This window comes from Sitophilus oryzae, unplaced genomic scaffold (assembly GCF_002938485.1).
Source record: "Sitophilus oryzae breed Bouriz unplaced genomic scaffold, Soryzae_2.0 scaffold_374_pilon_pilon, whole genome shotgun sequence".
NCBI lineage: Eukaryota > Metazoa > Arthropoda > Insecta > Coleoptera > Curculionidae > Sitophilus > Sitophilus oryzae.
This window is the reverse complement of record NW_022146945.1, coordinates 234,356-251,542: the sequence shown is the minus strand read 5'-3', so window position 1 is coordinate 251,542 and position 17,187 is coordinate 234,356. Positions and strand designations below refer to the sequence as shown.

The 17,187-nt window shown below is 35.8% G+C and overlaps 1 protein-coding gene across 1 annotated transcript in view; it reads left to right on the top strand.

Moving 5' to 3' along the window:
• Positions 1 to 17,187, top strand: part of LOC115885122 — an 81,105-nt gene that overhangs the window by 5,499 nt on the left and 58,419 nt on the right. Inside the window, exons 2-5 of the mRNA XM_030903911.1 lie at positions 2,488 to 2,586; positions 2,689 to 2,829; positions 10,250 to 10,333; positions 16,725 to 16,865. Coding sequence (XP_030759771.1) covers positions 2,488 to 2,586; positions 2,689 to 2,829; positions 10,250 to 10,333; positions 16,725 to 16,865 — 465 coding nt within the window. The remainder of the gene's footprint in view (positions 1 to 2,487; positions 2,587 to 2,688; positions 2,830 to 10,249; positions 10,334 to 16,724; positions 16,866 to 17,187) is intronic.

The following is a 17,187-nucleotide window of genomic DNA, read 5'->3' as shown; positions in this document are numbered from 1 at the left end:
GATGACGACTTAGCCCAAGGTTATTAAAAGGTAAGGTTGTCTCTTAATTTTTGGACCAATAGGAGCGAAGCAGAATAGCATCCCTCTGACGTAAATAGAACGTATAAAATCATAGGGTAAAAGGAATAGAAAATAAAATGCAACCGACAAAGAGAGATAAATGGTCAATACAATAAAGAAAACACACATCAAACAACTGAAAACTATTGACGTCATACACTATAAACAATAAAGTACACAATGAATATCGATTCGGAAATGCACTCTCGGACTGTGGGCAGTTTTTATCCCTTTATCTGTGAGCGGTATCATTCCTATGACGTAGTAGATGACGTTTTCGATAATGGCGGATCGAGTTACGAGACAACTTTATCTTTTAATAACCTTGGACTTAGCCCTTCTAAGAGAATTTGTTGCTTGTTACCCTAAACCCACTGGCAGACGTTAAACAATAAAGCGCTGGAAATAAGCACTTTAGCCCTTTAGTTTTAAAATATCTAGTAAACAAAACAATTTCAAAGTTTTAAATTCAAAGTTAGGTTAAGTTTAAATAGCGGACGCGACGCGAACAGAATTCTTTCCGAACCGATAACTATAAATGAAGAGAGTTAATACCACCTTACGTAAAGGAAATAACACCTGGCCTTATTAACGTCCATGCACGCTATTCGGTTTAGCGATATCTCTCTATTAAGCTGTTTATTGTTATTTTACGCGAGTTTATTTTTGCGCACAGGAAATTTTACTCGTTTGCACATCGTCATAAAAAACAATTTTCGTACCACGAATTAGGGATAAGATTTTTATCTGTATACATATAGTATACCTAATCTGTGCTAGTGACATCCGGTTGTTGCCACGCCACTTACATAAGACACTCTATTAGCGCGACAGCATTTCTTTACGTAGGCTTTAGTAGATCCATTTGCCACTCGATTACCACGCCGCTACCACGTCACTTACCTTGGTGCGCGCCTTGCCTTAGAATACTCACTAATTGGTTTGGGTACTATTAAATTGTTAGAACTTTAGGATTTAAGATGTTCAAATATTTCTCCATCGACCGCTAGACAATAACCCAGGCGATCATAAAGTTCTCTTCTTACATTCGCTAGTTGGTAAACTGAAATTCTATTGCATTCGGCAGAAATAGCATTTTTTAACTCGTCTAGATTTGGGTATTTTTTATCCTTGTATTTCTTGTTTTTTAAATGGCCCCAGAGAAAGAAATCATTTGGCGAAATATCAGGAGACCTTGCTGGCCAATTTACTGTATGATTTAGGCCAATAACGTTTCCGTTAAAACTATTGTCTAAATATTCCCGAACAGCCAGGGTACTATGTGCCGGGCAGCCATCCATTTGGTACCAAACTTCCTGATTTTCCCTAGCGGCATCATATAAAGCAGGTAAAATATGATTTTCGAGTAGTTCATAATAATTTTCTGCATTAAAATTTCGCGTATAAAATAATGGCCCGATAATATTGTGTCCGAATATCCCTGCCCAAAATTTTCTGTAGATATTGCGTCCTTGTTTCGACAAACCTGTGTTGGTTTTCTTTGTTCCAATATCGATAATTTTGAACATTGTGTTCAATATTTAAGGTAAACGTGCATTCGTCAGTGAAACATATGTTTTTTAACAATTCCCTATCCGTGTTTGCTCTTTCCATCATATCAAAACAAAACGTCTGCCGCCGTATTTCGTCCCCATCTCTTGGTGGTTTTCATATTTGAAGGAATAGTATTTATGTCGTTTCAAAATTCGAAACGCTGTAGTGTGATCTATTCCTATTTCATCCTCAAGTTTCCTTGTGCTGATCTTTCCATCGTTCTCTTCAACGCACAATAAAACTTCCAAGTCGGTATCATTTCTTGCATCTTCTCTTTGTTCCTGCCTTGCTTCACATCTGCAGTTATTTATTAGGGTAGCTTTGGTCTCAAATCTCTGCATATTCCTTGCGATTGTAGATTTTTCAGGTATCGGTCTATTTGGATACAGAGCAGCAAACATGTCCGACACCTTTTGATAACTATTTCCTCGATAATACCATTTAATCATCAATACTTTTTCTTCGGTAGTGTAATTCATGGCTAATATTTTCGATGTAGGTATGAGTTTTTAATAATGATAATAAAGCACTAAATAGATAAATTTCTGAAATGACAACTTCATTTGACAGTTATCTTTTACCTTGACTGGTGATGGACTTGCTCATAAGTAAATACAGGGCCATAAGAAAGGAGAAATATTTAAAAAGAAATCGCCGATAACTCGTAAACGGGCTAATCAAAAATATCTAGTTATTCTTTTGAATGTGGGTTTTAGTGCTCTTCAATAAACCTAGATAGAATTATTCTCTAAAATAATTAGGGAAGCCAATAATTGACCCCATTAAAATTTACATGGGATTTCCTATGTCCCGCTCGACGATGCAACATCCGGTATAAGTACCTACGTACTCAATAAAATATTATCTTTTTAGGAATATTAAGGATGAATTTGGAGAATTAATACAGCCCTTGTGTCGAGTCTCGCCTTTGAAAACAATTACTGCTTCAGAAACTCAAGTCTCAAGGAAGAGGTATGTTTAGTCAAATATCAGAATATGCATGGTTCATATTTTATTTTTTTAACTAAAAGTAATTATCCTTTTTTTTTGTCAGTTAAATAGTTTAATTTTTAGGAATATGGAGTATGAATATGATGAAGTGAAACCAGAAAAATTATCAAGAATCTCACCCTCGTCAACATTTACGGCCTCGGAAACTGATATTCCCAACCCTGAATATAATTTATTTAGCTCGCCTGTTCAAGCATACCAAATGTAAGTATCTGTTTTTTAAATATTACCTGGTTGTACAAGTTGAAGATTATTATCTACTTCAAAATTTGTTTTATACGTCCAGTAACACCCCGAAACTAAGAATTATTATTTCTTAGAAAACTCACTAATTGGTAGGATTGTATTTTTTGAGCACAAATTAGCAATTAGAACCTGTAGCTGCAATAGTTCTCTTTAGGCAAATTCATTTTAAAGTGTTATCACGAAGTGTATTTTAGTAATAATTACTAAAATACAATTTTTATTTTACAAGTTAAATTGTGACGTGTTTCGCTCATACGAGCATCATCAGACAAATATACAGTTAAGGTCACACCACACACGTTCACATCTTACATATTAAAACAACACTCGTGTGGAGTGTTGATTTGAAAAAAAACCGCCAAATTGTGATACAAGCATGAAATTTGGCATAATTATAAAAAACGATATTTTAAGAGATTTGACCCGATTAGCCACCTTCCCAGACCCGTAGGACACCCCATACCAAAAATTTTCTTAAATCTTAGGCTTTTTCAATATGGGCGATATTATACTCTATATTATATAATTCGAGCACGGCATATAAATCACACGACCACAGCAGGCCGACTCACTTTGGCGGGAACGCTACGCGCATGTGTCGTAGTCTTTGTCATCGACAACATACATTTACGGTAGCTTTGAGTCAGTAGCGTGCGGCTTAATTTTATATTATTTTTGTATATTGTGTGATATATTTGGTTTTTGTAGTTTAGTAGTACAATGGACGTCCGAAATTCTTTTAGTTTTAATACTCAATCGTTGTCTACGGCATTCAAAGTAATTTTTATTATTAGGTATCCTGCAAAATGACAAACAAGATTCATTTCTAAATTACTGTTTTTCTGATTATCCGTATCTATTTTTAATTTTTATGGATAGCTCATAACAATTCAGAGAGGAAAGAACAGAGGTCTCGTTTTTTATAAGGTCTGGCATTTTTAATAAGATGTTTGCCAGATCATTTTGGCAATTTTCAGTACCCGTGTGTAATATTCGGACACAAAGTTTTTTAAATGTTCTTCTAAGGGTGGCTGCAACGACCTCCCGTAATCCTGCTGTTAAAATATAACAATTGATTTTTATATGTAAAAACCAGCTGTTATTTTTTAACAGCAGGATTACGGAACGTCGTTGCAGCCACTCTTAACTGGATGAATTTATCCTGGATGGGAATAATGATAGGTTTACAAGATATTGGAATTACAAGATAAAGTTGTCGTACCAGATTTTTATGAGTGCAACTGTACACTCAAATCTCGCGACAAGCTTTTATATAATATAAAATTGTGTAATGACGTTCATACTAAAAGTTTTAAAGAAAAAGTTTATTTTTTGCTTTTTAATGTTTTTAAAAAGTTTTTTTTCTTAAAATTATTTTTTACTTTTTAGTTATGCTGGTTTCTCAGTCAAACTCAATTCTTTTTCTTAAATAACTTCCTATGGGCATCCTAATAATATGTATATCGATTTTCATTAAAAAAAAAGGAGAACTTAAAAAAACCGACAGCTGTCAAATTTGACAGTTCAAATGTGAGACAAATAAAATGAAAACCGACTATGGAGTATCGATTTTTTTATCAAAATCGGACAACTTTTAGATTTTTTTGACAGCTGTCAAATTTACAATAGATATTTTATTGGGTATTTCTTTAATTCTTGTTTGTAACTCTTGGCATGTTTTTTAATTTTAATCTATTGATTTTTTCATTTTTACTTTTCGAGGAGTATGCGCGGTTAACGATTAATTTGTTTAGATAAAAGTACAGTATTGTGTAAATAAAGTTCAGTTTCAGTCAATTACAGTATTTTTTTAATACGACCTTGTCTATCAATAGTTTATTTTCTGGGAAATTTTTTGATACGTTTTAATCCGGCCCTGACTCGGCACTGTAATATAATCTAAGCTCGGCACCCATAATGGTGTTTTCAAGGTCAAATTTTATAGGAATTTTAAACAATGGGATCTGGGCAGAGTTAGTCTGCTGTGTGATTTATATGCCGTGATTTGAGGATGGAGAATCCAAAAAAATGTTTCAGGTCGATATGAGCTTTACTGACCTTGAAAACTGTTTTATGATTGAAAAAATTTACATTTTTGCAGACTTTGGTAAATAAAATTTAAACGGCTAACAAACAAATTTATAACAAAAATAAGTAATTAATATTAAAAAGGTCGTTTTTAAAATTATAGTTGTTTACAACGATCATTGACGGAACATTTTTGACGGACCATACCAATAGGTATTGTTGCGAGCCGGTGTGGACTCGACCTAACCTCACAATATGGCCCGCCCTCGGATGACCTTAACATCGCATAGACACCGCAATGATTCATTCGTTCGAGAAGAATCGAGACCCACTAGAATGGACTAGTACATACGAGAACATTCGAAAACCTTCTCTATGCGCCTAACGATCTATGGACTATTCTAGATTTCTTTTGCTGTAGGTATAAAAACCGGCGGCAGTGGCCTAGAGAGGGCAGTTATAAATATACAGTTGACGCGCTAAAATTCAAAATAAATTCTTAGTTATAAATCGTTTGTAAATAGTTCTATAAGTCTTTTATCGTTATTGTTTTTGTTAATTAGTGTTAAATAAATAGTGTTTAAATAAATTGTGACTTTCTATCACACGGAACCGACAAAAAAACGTAACAATTGGTGTCAAGTGTGGCGCGTGTGATAGACTAGAAAAATAAAAAGACTGAAAATGGCTTCGAAAAAATTGTTGAAAGACTTGAAAGTGTCGGAATTAAAATGCATATTGGAAGAGAGGGAGTGCGAGACAGATGGAAAGAAAAGCATTTTGCAAGCCAGACTGAGAGAGGTTTTGATTGAGGAAGGTGAGGATCCTGACACATTTTGCTTTGAGCTGGAAGGTGACCTTGACTCGTCATTGAAAAATTTGCAAGACAATTTAAACGACAATTTGAATAGTAAGATAATTCCCAAAAATTAGAAGATAAAATCATAGAAAATTCTAAAGATATACAGGCCAGCTTTAATAATAAAATACTTAATTTAGAAGAAAGTTTATATAACAAGATAATAGAAAATTCTAGGGAATTAGAAGAAAAGATTATAGAGAATTCCACGGAGCTACAAGACAAAATAGCACAGATTGAGGACGATGTAAATAAAAAAATCGAAATTTTGAAAGACCAAATAGCAAAGGCAAATTCACCAAAATGTCAAGAAACATCGGAGGGACCGAAACTAGTCGAAAATAGGTATGCCTCAAAATCAGTTATAAAACCTCCACAGTTTGACGGAAAAACCGCTTGGGCCAATTATTTTTGCCAGTTTGAGGCCGCTGCGAGCGAACGGGTGGACAATCGCTGAAAAGGCTACCGCTTTGACTGTCGCACTGCGAGGAGATGCGACTGACATTCTGCAGACACTGTCACCATCGGAAGAGGGAGATTATCAGCAATGGTACGACATTTAGAAATGAGGTACGGCCAAGCTCATTTGGAACATGTCTATCATTCCCAGCTAAAAAATCGCATTCAAAAGTCAAATGAGTCTCTGCAGGAGTTTGAAGCCGACGTAGCCCGCCTCGTTCGCCTTGCGTACCCTGCTATGCCCGAAAATGTTATGGAGCGCTTAACAGTACAGGCTTTTATTGATGGTTTACGTGACAACGAGACAAGGCAAACACTTCTTTTAGCTCATCCAACGCATTTGGGAGATGCCCTAGCACGTGCCCTGGAATTTGAGGCCGCGAAAGAATGCTCTAGGTCTCTAGGATTTGTACGGGCTGTTGAGGAGAGTTCCGACGATTCCAAAGTGGAAAGGATTGTGCGGAAAGTACTGGATCAGTATATGAGCAAGAAGGGGGGACCGATTCGCTGTTGGAATTGCGGACAGATGGGAAATCGTTACAAAGAAGAGAAAGAAGTGAAAGTCTTAAGGACGACTGTGGTTGGTGATAGTTGGCAAACCGAAGATCTTGCAAATGACCAAATCAGTGATCCAGAGTTGGGCTTGGTGATTAACTGGAAAAACGCGGACCAGAGACCAACGTGGGAGGAAGTTTGCAGATATTCGCCGAACGTGAAGACGTACTGGGCCCAGTGGAATTCCTTGGGTAATAGATAACGGACTACTTCGCCGTGTGATCGAGAGACCGGAGGGACAAGAAGAGAGAAGACAGATCGTCATTCCAAAGAAGAGGGTCCCAGAAGTCTTGGAGGAAGTTCACAATGGAACCAGCGGAGGACATCTTGTGTTACCAAGACACTTGGCAAGCTGCGTGAACGGTTCTACTGGGTGAACTGCAAAGAAGATGTGAGGGCCTGGTGTAAGAAATGTGACATTTGCGCAGCCATTAATGGGCCACAAAAGCGTGGTAAAGCCCCTATGCGCCAGTACAATGTTGGTAGTCCCTTCGAACGAATAGCGATCGACGTGGCTGGTCCTTTCCCGGAGACGAACGATGGCAACAAATACATTGTGGTAGTAATGGATTACTTCAGCAAATGGGTCGAGGCCTACGCGTTGCCAAATCAAGAAGCGTCCACGATTGCTGATGCCCTTGTTAAAGAATGGATCTGCAGGTTTGGTGTTCCCATGGAGCTTCATTCAGATCAGGGAAGAAACTTTGAGTCCAATCTGTTCCAAGGCGTCTGTGAAGTCCTGAACATCCGCAAGACCAGGACGACTGCTCTACATCCACAATCCGATGGGATGGTTGAACGCATGAACAGAACTATCAACCGTTATCTGGCCAAAGTAGTCTCTGACCACCAAAGAGACTGGGACAAATTTCTTCACCTGTTCCTGTTGGCCTACCGTTCATCCGTCCAAGAATCTACAGGGCAAACTCCAGCCAGCATCGTTATGGGACGGGAAGTGCGCCTACCCTGTGATCTGAAATTTGGTTGCCGACCGGGAGAAGAAGTCGCCGGAGAAGATTATGTCCACACACTACGTCAAAGGATGGACGACATTCATCAGAGAGTCCGCCTAAATATTCAAAGTGCTAGTGACCGAATGAAGGAACACTACGACATTCAAGCTGAGCATGGAGGATACCAACCAGGGAAGTTGGTGTGGCTATATAACCCGCAGAGACGTCGTGGGTTATCTCCGAAGCTACAATCCTCGTGGGAAGGGCCATACGAAGTCATGGATAGAATTAATGACGTCGTATACCGTATCAGAAAATTGCCAAAAGGAAAACCGAGGGTAGTCCATTTCAACCGTTTGAGCCCCTACCAAGGCGAAATAGAAGATCGTGCTGGGACCGTGAGAACCTGCAGCTTTGATCCCCCTGATTCGGAGATGTCCTTTGACGATTTCATGGCCCGATACAACAGCAGTGAGAAGGCTCGCTATGGTGTAACCAAAGAAGATCAACGAGACCTCTTTTCCGTGCCTCCTGATTATTCGCTCGCTCATTGTGTGGCTCGAGATTTGCGGATGTCCAGAGGAATCGCTGCGACGTTCAATGAGAAGTTTGGGCGTGTCGGAGAACTACGCCGACAGGATCCAGAGGTTGGAAGCGTCTTGAGGCTAACCGACAATGCACATGGTCAAGCAAGGCACATCTTCTACCTGGTCACCAAGGAATGGTCCCCGAGTAAGCCGACTTATCTCAATCTATGGAAGACCCTGATTGAACTGAGAGAAGCCCTGCTAAACAACAACATTGCACGATTAGCCATTCCGAAGCTGGCGTGTGGACTCGATGGTTTGAGTTGGCGTACAATCCGGAACATGATTGAAGTCTTGTTCAGATTTACGGGAATCGAGATCCTCGTTTGCTGCTACAACCCAAAGCTGAGATCGGGAGAGAAAACTGTAGACTGCTATTTCTACCAGACTTCGCAATGTACCAGGGGCCAGCTTTGCAAATACCTTCATTCACCGTATACATCTCGGGACGAGCATGTGCCTAAGAAGGGGGCAGTGTTGCGAGCCGGTGTGGACTCGACCTAACCTCACAATATGGCCCGCCCTCGGATGACCTTAACATCGCATAGACACCGCAATGATTCATTCGTTCGAGAAGAATCGAGACCCACTAGAATGGACTAGTACATACGAGAACATTCGAAAACCTTCTCTATGCGCCTAACGATCTATGGACTATTCTAGATTTCTTTTTGCTGTAGGTATAAAACCGGCGGCAGTGGCCTAGAGAGGGCAGTTATAAATATACAGTTGACGCGCTAAAATTCAAAATAAATTCTTAGTTATAAATCGTTTGTAAATAGTTCTATAAGTCTTTTATCGTTATTGTTTTTGTTAATTAGTGTTAAATAAATAGTGTTTAAATAAATTGTGACTTTCTATCCACACGGAACCGACAAAAAACGTAACAGTATGGTAGGCTATTAGGATCGACAAAAAAAAAGTTTTTTTAATTTCACTCAAATTGAGTTATTTGGGTCATAAATGACCTAAATACAAAATATTTTCATGATGTCTGTCTGTCTGTCCGTCCATCTGTCCGTCTGTAACACGATAACTCGAAAACCGCTGAACCGATTTTAACCAAATTTGGCACAAAAATACTGTGGCACCCGAGAATCTGGCCATTTGTTTTTGGTGGGGGTGGGGGGTATGGTAAGGGGGTATGGAACAAATTAAGATTAGGAATAATATTTGCAACAAAATTTGTAATGACATCAAAATCAGTCAAAGTCGCAGTTTTCGAGATATTAACATATTTTAGTATGGGCGGGTATACGTGCCTCCCGGCGCCAATTTATTTTTGTAATAGATTCGTTCATGCGAGCCGATTAATTTTTTTTAACCAAAGTCATCATAAACCAGTTTTTAAGGTCGGTAAAGGTCATATCGACCTGAAACATTTTTCTTTGGATTTTCCATCCTCGAATTATATAATATAGAGTATAATATGCTCATATTGAAAAAGCCTAAGATGTAAGAAATTTTTGTCTATGGGGTGTCCTACAGGTCCGGGAGGGTGGCTAATCGGGTCAAATCTCTTAAAATATTGTTTTTATAACTATGCTAAATTTCATGCTTGTATCACAATTTGGCGTTTTCGATAAAAATTTGCTCGAGGGAAATAGACTATTATTGCTTTGGCTTTTGTATTTTTAAACCAGGTCTGGTTGGAATTAATGGATGCCTTTTTAAATTTTAAATTATATCACATATCTTCAATCTTCAACGAATTTCTATAAAACAAAGGATATTTTTAAGTCTGTCCAATGACAGGCTGACCGTGACAGTTATTGCGTGTTATTTTAATTCACAGATCAATTGAAGTTCCTATCATTTGCTCGATGTCGTCTGTCGAAATCTTCTCTCACTCAAACGGTTTTTACACATTTTCTTGTAAAATGTTGTCTGGGTTTTGGATATACGAGTACATACTCAATAAAATATTATCTTTTTAGGAATATTAAGGATGAATCTGGAGAATTAATACAACCCTTGTGTCGAGTCTCACCTTTGAAAACAATTACTGCTTTAGAAACTTGGTATGTTTTACACAAACATTATTTTTAGAATTTGTATGTTTCATAATTTTATTTTTGAACTAAAAGTAATTGAAGGGTCCAGGGGAAAACATGATAAGCCCCATTTTTTTATTTTAAGGTTTAACCACATTATAATAGGTCTAATTGGTCCCTACAAAATGCATAAACTCTGCAGAGCAATAACCTGTTAAATCCTTTGATATATGCCTAGTAGGGTGAGTCAAAAAAACTAACATATGGAATTTATGGGTTAAAATGTATATTTTGGGCGAACCAAAAAAACTAACCTATGGAATTTATGGGTTAAAATGAACCATAACCGAGAAAAAAATATCCCCGGAAGGCAGGATTTTTAGCTCAATTTTGAAAGGTGTCGGTGAAATTCAAAGTTTTCTATTTATATAACACGTAAAAAAATCTTTTTCCATTAAAAGTATAACTTTGAAACGGTTTATAATAAAAAAAATTACATCCCGGATTCTTGTAGAGCATAAAATTTACTAAAAAATCTATCTGAGAGTAATTTTTTCAATTCAATAATTCGTATATTTGAAAGCTTTGAGAAGTGAAAAAAATCAAAATATGCAGTTTTAGTGTTCATTGTTTAAAATTTAATTGCACCGTCATATTAGGCATAAAATATTTTAATAAGATTATTTCTAAACTTGTGCCAACTTTGGATCAGGACAAGGGTGCATAAACAGGAGGGGTAATTAGGGTTCCGTACCCAAAGGGTAAAAACGGGAACCCTATTACTAAGACTTCGCTGTCCATCCGTCCGTCTGTCACAAAGGTCAATCATGGGTCTATCTTATAAACCGTTATAGCTAGACAGTTGAAAAGTGGTGAAGCTTGAATTTTGTGTATTCTTACACAATACATTATCATTTAAGTAAGAATTTTACATAAAATCTTTCAAGTCCTCGGTGGCCGCGTGGTTAAGGCGTTAGGACTTATGACATTGAGCCGTAGTAAGGCAGGTTCGAATCCTAGTCAAGGCGACTTTTGGGTCCGTTCGACTTTACGGACACAAGAATTTAAAAAAAAACAAAAATTGTCCTGAAAAGTACGAGTTTTAGTAGGTAATTTAAGCCAAAAAAATTTGCGGATTATCCAGTAAATTTTAAAATATTGAAATAAAATGATGGTACTATTTGATGCTGCGGAGGAATTTTGACAGATGGCACAAACATATGATGACATTAACCTGTGCGACGTTGCCGCTATTCTACGCCAATTTTTCATGTGCCGGTCGCCGGAGGAACGGCTCCTACGGTGACGCCATCATGGTGAAAACAAATGAATTATTTTAAAATCTGTGTATAAAATCTAATCATTGAAAGCACTCAGATTCGTATTAAAATATAAAAAACACAGCTTAAACCCCTCACCATAGAAAACCTAACCAAAGCAACCCAAATCCGAACCAATCTAATAATATTTTTGCAAAATCACAGTTAATTATTAAAATTTAAAAACCACAGCTTAACACCCTCCGCAAAGAAAAGCTAATCAAAGCAACCCAAATGCTAACCAATCTACTAATATTTTTGCAAAATCACAGTTAATTATAAAAATATAAAAACCACAGCTTAACACCCTCCGCAAAGAAAAGCTAACCAAAGCAACCCAAATGCTAATCAATCTGATAATATTTTTGCAAAATCACAGTTAATTATTAAAATATAAAAACCACAGCTTAACACCCTCCACAAAGAAACGCTAACCAAAGCAACCCAAATCCTAACCAATCTAATAAAATTTTTGCAAAATCACAGTTAATTATTAAAATATAAAAACCACAGCTTAACACCCTCCACAAAGAAAAGCTAACCAAAAATTCAAAACCACAGAACCCCTAAAAGAATATTTAACATAACCTCACTTCAGTAGAAAATTATATAAAATAATTATATTGACAACGTCGCAAATAGCATTCGAAGGCCGTCGACAAAGCCATCTATATTGTCTAACAACAAGCCGTGAAGTTAAAAAGGCAACGTCGCATATTTCAATTTAAGTGGTCCGGCATAACTTAACGTAACTTTTGTTTTCATGTTTCATGGTGGCGATCGACAAAATATGAGAAAATAAAGTTAACTAAACAAAGCGGAAAGCGGTTTGGCTTTGAAAGAAAAAAAATTACACAAAACGGTTTCCACAGATAGCTTTGATAAAAATAGTTTTTAAATAGATCGTTATAGGAGAAATGAATAAAAAAGAGACCACACAAGAATTACAAAAAACATATTTTATTTTTATTATATACACATTCCAATAATAAATTATTATTACTGGATACAAAATACTTAAAATAACTATTATCTACCTAGTACATTACAACAATTTAGGTACGTAAGTACCTAACCTACGAGGGGTGACTCACCTTGGAATTTTGTATTTAATACCTAGGCAAAAATAAATAGTATATTTATTCGTGTTAATGACTGTTGCGAATCGGTAATTATTGATTTTATAAAAAACGATAATTTACTATAAGTAGGTACAATATTTTAAAAGTGAAATCAACTGTAGAATACTTAAATTTTCAGAATCCTGATACAAATTTATAGCTTTTTGAACATTTGCGTATGCTTTGTCTACATAGTACTCACATTTTTTCGGTACCTGCCTTGAAAACCTGTATCTAGCAAGTTTCTTGTCCTCAGGTAGAATCCATCTCAGCTCACATACTGTTAGTTCACAGTTTTCTATAAACACTTGTACAGTAAATGTACTGTCAATAACGATACTCGACACAACATTAACACTATCTTCACTGTCTAAGTCATCAATACACACATTCAGCAGAAAAAAATAAACTTTCCCATCCTTAACTTTAAAATTCCACAGTCCCAAACACACTTTTGACTCAAAAGTTTCAAGAAATTCAGCAAAAGTATTTATTTTGTCACTTTTCAAGAAATTTTCTGTTTCCTGTTGATATTTTCCTAAATTTCTCTTCCTTCTTGTTTCTGGGTCAGCTCGAGAAGTTGTTAGAGGTTTTGACAAGTATTTGGGTTGATTAGGAAAAATGTGCGGCACTGCACCTTCACATAATCTTGGCCTTTTGAGTGGGAATTCGCCCAAAACCCCTTCTTTATTTTTATAGGTTTCAACTCTTATTATCTCGGATTTTTCAAAATGTTTCTCGCAAACTACAGAACTATTGGAGAATTTAAAATTGTCCCTATGTCGAATATGTTGCTCTTTTGGAAAAGAAACTGTGGTTTTCATTCCTTCATGTTTCAAAGCACTGGCATAATTTGAGGTACAGCCAGGAATGCAGCAATGTTTAGGCATCTAAAATTAATCATATTTTTATCAAATATGAATAACGAACACTTTTTATGAAGCAAGATTACAGAATACAAAATGTTTAAATTATTCAACCAACTCACCTCGAGTTTTACGTGGTTTTTACTTGTTTAAGCTACATTCTAAATCAATTCGCTGGCTGAGTCATACTTTGGCACGCAAGCTTATGTACTTCAGTGTACTCATTCACAACAAAATTCGATGCCAGAGTGCAAGTTGAAGTTGGATTGAAAGCTTGCAAGCTGCAAACCTTTGCTGCAAACTTCCACTTCAGCACGGAATTTTCGTTTGACAATTATGACAAATTTGACATTTAAATTTTAATAATTATTTTGTTTGTGTCGTTGTTACAAGCCATTTTCCTGTGAAAAGTAAATAATTATTAAAAGAAAAATGAGGGAAGGACGCTATTCTTATTTTATTAGGACTTGTGGCTTTGCAGTTAAAAAAACGGCAATTATTGTTGCAGCTCAATAATTAGCCGAAAACCAAGGGGTTTACCAAAACCCAAAAAATGGGATGTCCGACCCATATTAATGGCGAGAAAAAGTTTTGGGTGCTTGAGACACATTTTAGAAAAGAATCATCAATAAATGACGTTTTTGTTTCCATTTTTCTAAACATAAAAACTTGGAAAACTTAATTAACAACTGTCCCGGATTTTGACTCTTCCAAAATCAAAACCAACAACTAACCTAAAAAATGTCAGGAGAATGTTTAAACACGCATGCGCAAAATTCGAATTGAAATTTGTTGTGAATGGTTAATTTCGTGCCGACTTTAACGTCGAAGTGCCACTCGGCAAGCGAATTGATTTCGAATGTAGCTTTACACCTCGTAATTTGGGGAAAATCGATAAAAATCTAACCACAGAATTCGTGAACCGTAAACCATAAAATAATAAATACAAGAAGAAGTGTCAAGTCAATGTTAAATTATGGAAACAGTGTGGCTGCCTGGGTAACTAATTTTCAGATATGGCGGCTGGGACATTTGACACAATTTGACATGACATAGACATGACAATTTCAATTTTATGAAATTTATTTCCGTTTCCGGTTTTTAATGGCGGGCTGATCAGGAGGTTTAAATGAGGGTTAATATACTTTTTACTCTTTCTAGTAGTAAATAATACAACAAAATTACTCAAAAATATTTATTTGGAATTTAGAACAATGTAAATCAACACAATTAAAGAGCTATAATCCAATAAACTACTGTATCAATATCAAATATTTAAATAATATCAGAGATGCTGTGTTAAAGTGAATTAGTAAAGTAACAGTGCATTGACTTACAGAAACTTGAAGATAAATAAATGTTTTCACAGCTTCACGGGCATAAAACTTAATAACTCGAAGCAGGAAAAAGGCAACTGAACCCACACAAAACCTGAAATCAAAAAAAAAATATGTAAAAACATAAATATAGGTACATAAAACTTTTTGTGAATTAAATCAAACAGGACTTGAATGAAAATAAAATGAATAAAAAATATGATACATATACATCTAATACCTCATTTGTATTTTAAAAATAATCTACATACATAGATTTATAGCATTATTGCTATGAAAATACATAATAGGTACCTATGTGATATGTAATTACGCATTTCTGTTCATCTTGTAGAAAATTAATGTAGGCTAATAATAGTTCAATAATCATAATTTACCTTGTATAACTTGCTTTCAATTGCTCAAAATCACCGATCTGTCTTTAAAGTAGAGATACGGAAAAATCCTTGGCAAAGAATATCCCAAGATCCTTGGGTTTAAAGCTAAAAAAATATAAAACAGTTAATATATTACCTATTTTTACATATAATATGGCCCATACCTACTACACGCAGAAACGTCGATTTCATCATTTTCTTCATGTAATTAATATCATATATACTTTATTAAAGTGTTAACAAGGAACTTTATATCAAAAAACATCTTTGTACTTATAAATTTCAGCCGAAATATCAGAAACAAACTTCTAATCAAATCTAAACGGCAAAAATTAAAATGGCGCCCGACCTTGCCAGAGGCCTCGGGAGCTGACGCTGACACACAGACAAAAGACAAAAGAACAGGACGCCGACGTGCATAAAAATGTTCCGTAGCAGAAATTGACAGAAATCATATAGAAATATTCAGATTTTTGTCTAGGACAGTCTAGAAGGCCATGCTTTCTGCCTGGGTAGAACCGCGCCACAACTGTTTCCAATTTTCCGGTTTACTGTCACCCCCCTGCCGTAAACCAGCGGACTAAACAACATGTTGCCGGATTGCGTACTTCACGGCTTGTCGTTAGACAATATAGATGGCTTTGCCGTCGACCGTCGATCAACTGTCAATCAAAAAGTCAATGGTTGTTAGCTCGGAATATTGTAAATACATGTATTTTCTTAATTTTTACGGTTACAAAGAAGTTTTCTTGAATTTTTGTGCTTAAACTAGGTCAATCCACATCTATATAATGTAGTAAAGTGTTAATATTCGATGTTTCTACCTAATCTGTATGGAAATTTTAACGTTTTTAGTGTCCGTAATATCGACTGGAACCCGACTTTTTTTTAATCGTTTTTTTTTATTTTTACATACTTATTTTTACTTTTTACATATTTATTATTGATTAATACAATTTTTAGTAATGCGTTTCTTCATTTTTTTTAAATTACTTATACGCGCATTCAAAATATCAGGTAAATCGGAAAAAAGTTTATAATAATATAGTGTCTAATGTTGTATAGATAATGAATGGTACGGAACCCCCTTCGTGCGCGAGTCCGACTCGCACTTGACCATTTTTTTTAATTAAAAACATTGGTTTAGTTTGTCAAGCGTTTACATTTTCATTAAAATTTTTCTGATTTTCAAAATTTAGTGTTTATTTTCATTTCCTGTTACTGTAATTAGTAAACCTACAAAACATAATCATTACAAGCATAATAGCAGTCGTCACATTACGTTCCGAAGCGTTTTCGCGCTGTCCTGTAAAATCAGTGAAATGGCATTTTTCATGTTTTTCCCCTGGATCCTTCAATTATCTTTCTTTTTAGTCAGTTAAATAGTTTATTTTTTAGGGATATAAAGGATGAGTGTGGGGAAGTGGAACTAGAAACATTATCTAGAACTTCACCCTCGTCAACATATATGGCCTCAGAAATTGATATTCCCAACCCTGAATATAATTTATTTAGCTCGCCTGTTCAAGCATACCAAATGTAAGTATCTGGTTTTTAAATATTACCTGGTTGTACAAGTTGAAGATTATTATCTCCTTCAAAATTTGTTTTATACATCCAGAAACACCCTGAAACTAAGAATTATTATTTCTTAGAAAACTCACTAATTGGTAGTATTATATTTTTTGATCACAAATTAGCAATTAGCACCTGTAGTTGCAATAGTTCTCTTTAGGCAAATTCATTTTAAAGTGTAATCACGAAGTGATTAGGTAACAACCCAACCCTAATTATGATATATTTAGCTCGCCTGTTCAATGATATCAAATGTAAGTATCTATTTTTTAAATAGGAAATGGTT